At 35.1% G+C, this 2,539-nt stretch overlaps 1 protein-coding gene across 1 annotated transcript in view; it reads left to right on the top strand.

Annotated features, from left to right (window-relative positions):
- Window positions 1-492: 492 nt before the first annotated feature.
- The window catches only part of LOC110449738 (cytochrome P450 3A30-like), a 23,887-nt gene continuing 21,840 nt past the window's right edge, over window positions 493-2,539 (top strand). Inside the window, 2 exon segments of the mRNA XM_021496795.1 lie at window positions 493-617; window positions 1,624-1,720. Coding sequence (XP_021352470.1) covers window positions 520-617; window positions 1,624-1,720 — 195 coding nt within the window. The 5' untranslated portion in view covers window positions 493-519.

Consider the following 2,539-nt stretch of genomic DNA (forward strand, 5'->3'; position numbering starts at 1 on the left):
CAATATTAAATGGATTTTTTCTAAAAAAATAGCAAAACTTTGTAAACATATACAAGTGTCATCTATTGATAATGTATCATGCATACTGTTTTGTGTACTTGTCATCCATTATGTCTTACAAATGACGCAATATGGTTTACTTCCGGTAATTAGAAAATCAAATTATCTAACTCAGGACCTGATCGTCCTTATCTCGTCTGTCGTACATGATTCTTCTTATATAGGGTTCAATTCCAGGATTAATAAATACCTGTCACTACAATGAAGACTGCATTGGATACTGTATAATCACAGGACTAAACTACCCTGTAGTTGTCTGCCAGTAGACCATCTCACAAATGACCTGTGACCAGAGTATAACACCATCCTAATAATTGATAATGATAAAAGAGTTCTTTACAATGAGCAAGTTGGATGTTTTTAATCAATAAAATAACTGATACTAATCAAAATGGAAAAATAACCACCAGTAAAATAAAATTTCCAGACCTGGGAGCTGCAATATTAGTGTACTGGTGTATGCTGCAGTTGACCATGGAGGTGCTGGGGTTGGTGTATATTCCGACCTGGCTCCAATGGCCGGTGTTGTTGCTCGGACTGTTGGTGACCTACGTCGTGTAAGTATCTATACATAGTCTCCAACGGTTTAGAAGATACGTGATTTTCATTCTGTTTTAGTTATCGTGTAGGCTTTTGAGCCATTTCGAATCATTTTCAGAGTAAAACTGTCCATCAGTTGTGATATGATCTTGTAATGTACCAACTGCTTTACATTGAACTTCGTCGTTATGGAATAAAGGAAAATGTCGCAACGTCAAGTTCAGTTTAAATACGATTAATCTTTTGTTGAGTCGTTTGAAGCTGCGCAATGGTATTGCTCCTGCAATCGAAACCACGAGGAAATTGCTTTGATGTTGTATATCTGCTCAAACTTACCGGAACCGCTTGAAAGTAGGCCAGTTATGACCTGACCCAAGAATTGACTGATGAATTAAATAACGTTGCTGCTCACGTTATCCGACGTTTGGAAAAATGCATTGCGACGAAACTGCAACGCCGTGTTATACACAAATGGTGGTCATACGCTGAACCCAAACACGTGTCTTGATTATTCGACCTACGACGCGCTAACGTCTTATCGAATGAATTCACCGCAGCGATTTATGACAAATCAATGAAAATATATAAAAAGATAACTTAATTTCAACTGCATCTAAAATGATTGTATCCTAAATTCAAGTGAGTGTTAACCTTTCTTTTGTTTATGATAATTGTAAATGAGATACTCTCCAACTTTCCGAGATTGTCTGGTGTTGTCGGTATCGTCTCAGATAGGTACACTGACAAAAATTGTCTCTTGTCTAGAACCGCTTGCTGAAAACACAAATGTCAGTCTGGGTGATTTTCGTAATTGTTTTTACCCAACTTGGAAACGTAATTAACTTCTGTGTTTGAACGGATACAACTCATTATCGTAATATTATCTCGACATGTATTAAGTAAATAATAATCAATTCTGCTTCTTTTATTTTTGTAAACTTTTCCAATCAGTTTTGAGGTAGAATTTTGTGTTTGCGTGTGAGTGCCTTGATTTTCATTTCTGGATATGTTTACAAATTGAAGTTACATGTCTTGGGATCACAACACATTTAAGAAGATGGGGGTTGGCGGTCCTACGCCTGACCCAGTATTAGGCAATATGAGGATGTTCATCAAATACGTAAGTCTACATTCCATAACCTATAGTTTATGTTTGAATGTGTTTGCACAATGTTTTGCTGCAAACACATATTGCTGTGCTAATAGGTGCACGGGGATCACGATCGGTCGTCATGTAGATATAAAAACAACAGGTCATTAATTATGAATGCTTGACTGAACGATTCGACATAAGAATATATATATATGTAATCTTAGCGTTTATCAACCGACGGGTTAAGATATACTACTGGTTGTGATGGCATAAGCTGAGTGCAATAATTCATTGAAACCTCACACATATATAATTACGTGTGAAGGAAAACGTTTGGGTTAAAAAATAAATATGAAATTTATCTTCCAATAAGTCATTCCTAATTATGAATATTCCTGAATCTAGCAAAGATTGGCATAATTCTTAAAGGTTTTGTAAAGGACCTGAAAATGATCTTTCTGATAGAAATATTGTTTGTTTTATTACAAAATAATTACCATAATAATATACGTAGTGTTTTGTGTCCCCGGTACCTGATTTTGTTTGAACGATCTTTGTTTTAATTTCACAAGTAAAAAGTTCGATTCTAATAGAATTTGTCAAAATAAGGCTTGACATCCAGTATTTCATTTTGTTTTAGTAATTTGTCTTGTCGCACTTACCTGACATATATGGTAAATAATTTACCACAAAATATACTTTTATGCTTAAATATAAAAATATAACCGTCAACAAACATTTTTATCCGTATTGCTACATAAGAAATAGGCTGGTGTCCATTTGGCCTTTTTTGTTTGGTTAAGAGCGTTATTGTGTGAGTCCTACACTGTAACACACTTCACTACA

The sequence above is a fragment of the Mizuhopecten yessoensis genome, unplaced genomic scaffold, assembly GCF_002113885.1.
Source record: "Mizuhopecten yessoensis strain PY_sf001 unplaced genomic scaffold, ASM211388v2 scaffold4805, whole genome shotgun sequence".
Lineage (NCBI taxonomy): Eukaryota > Metazoa > Mollusca > Bivalvia > Pectinida > Pectinidae > Mizuhopecten > Mizuhopecten yessoensis.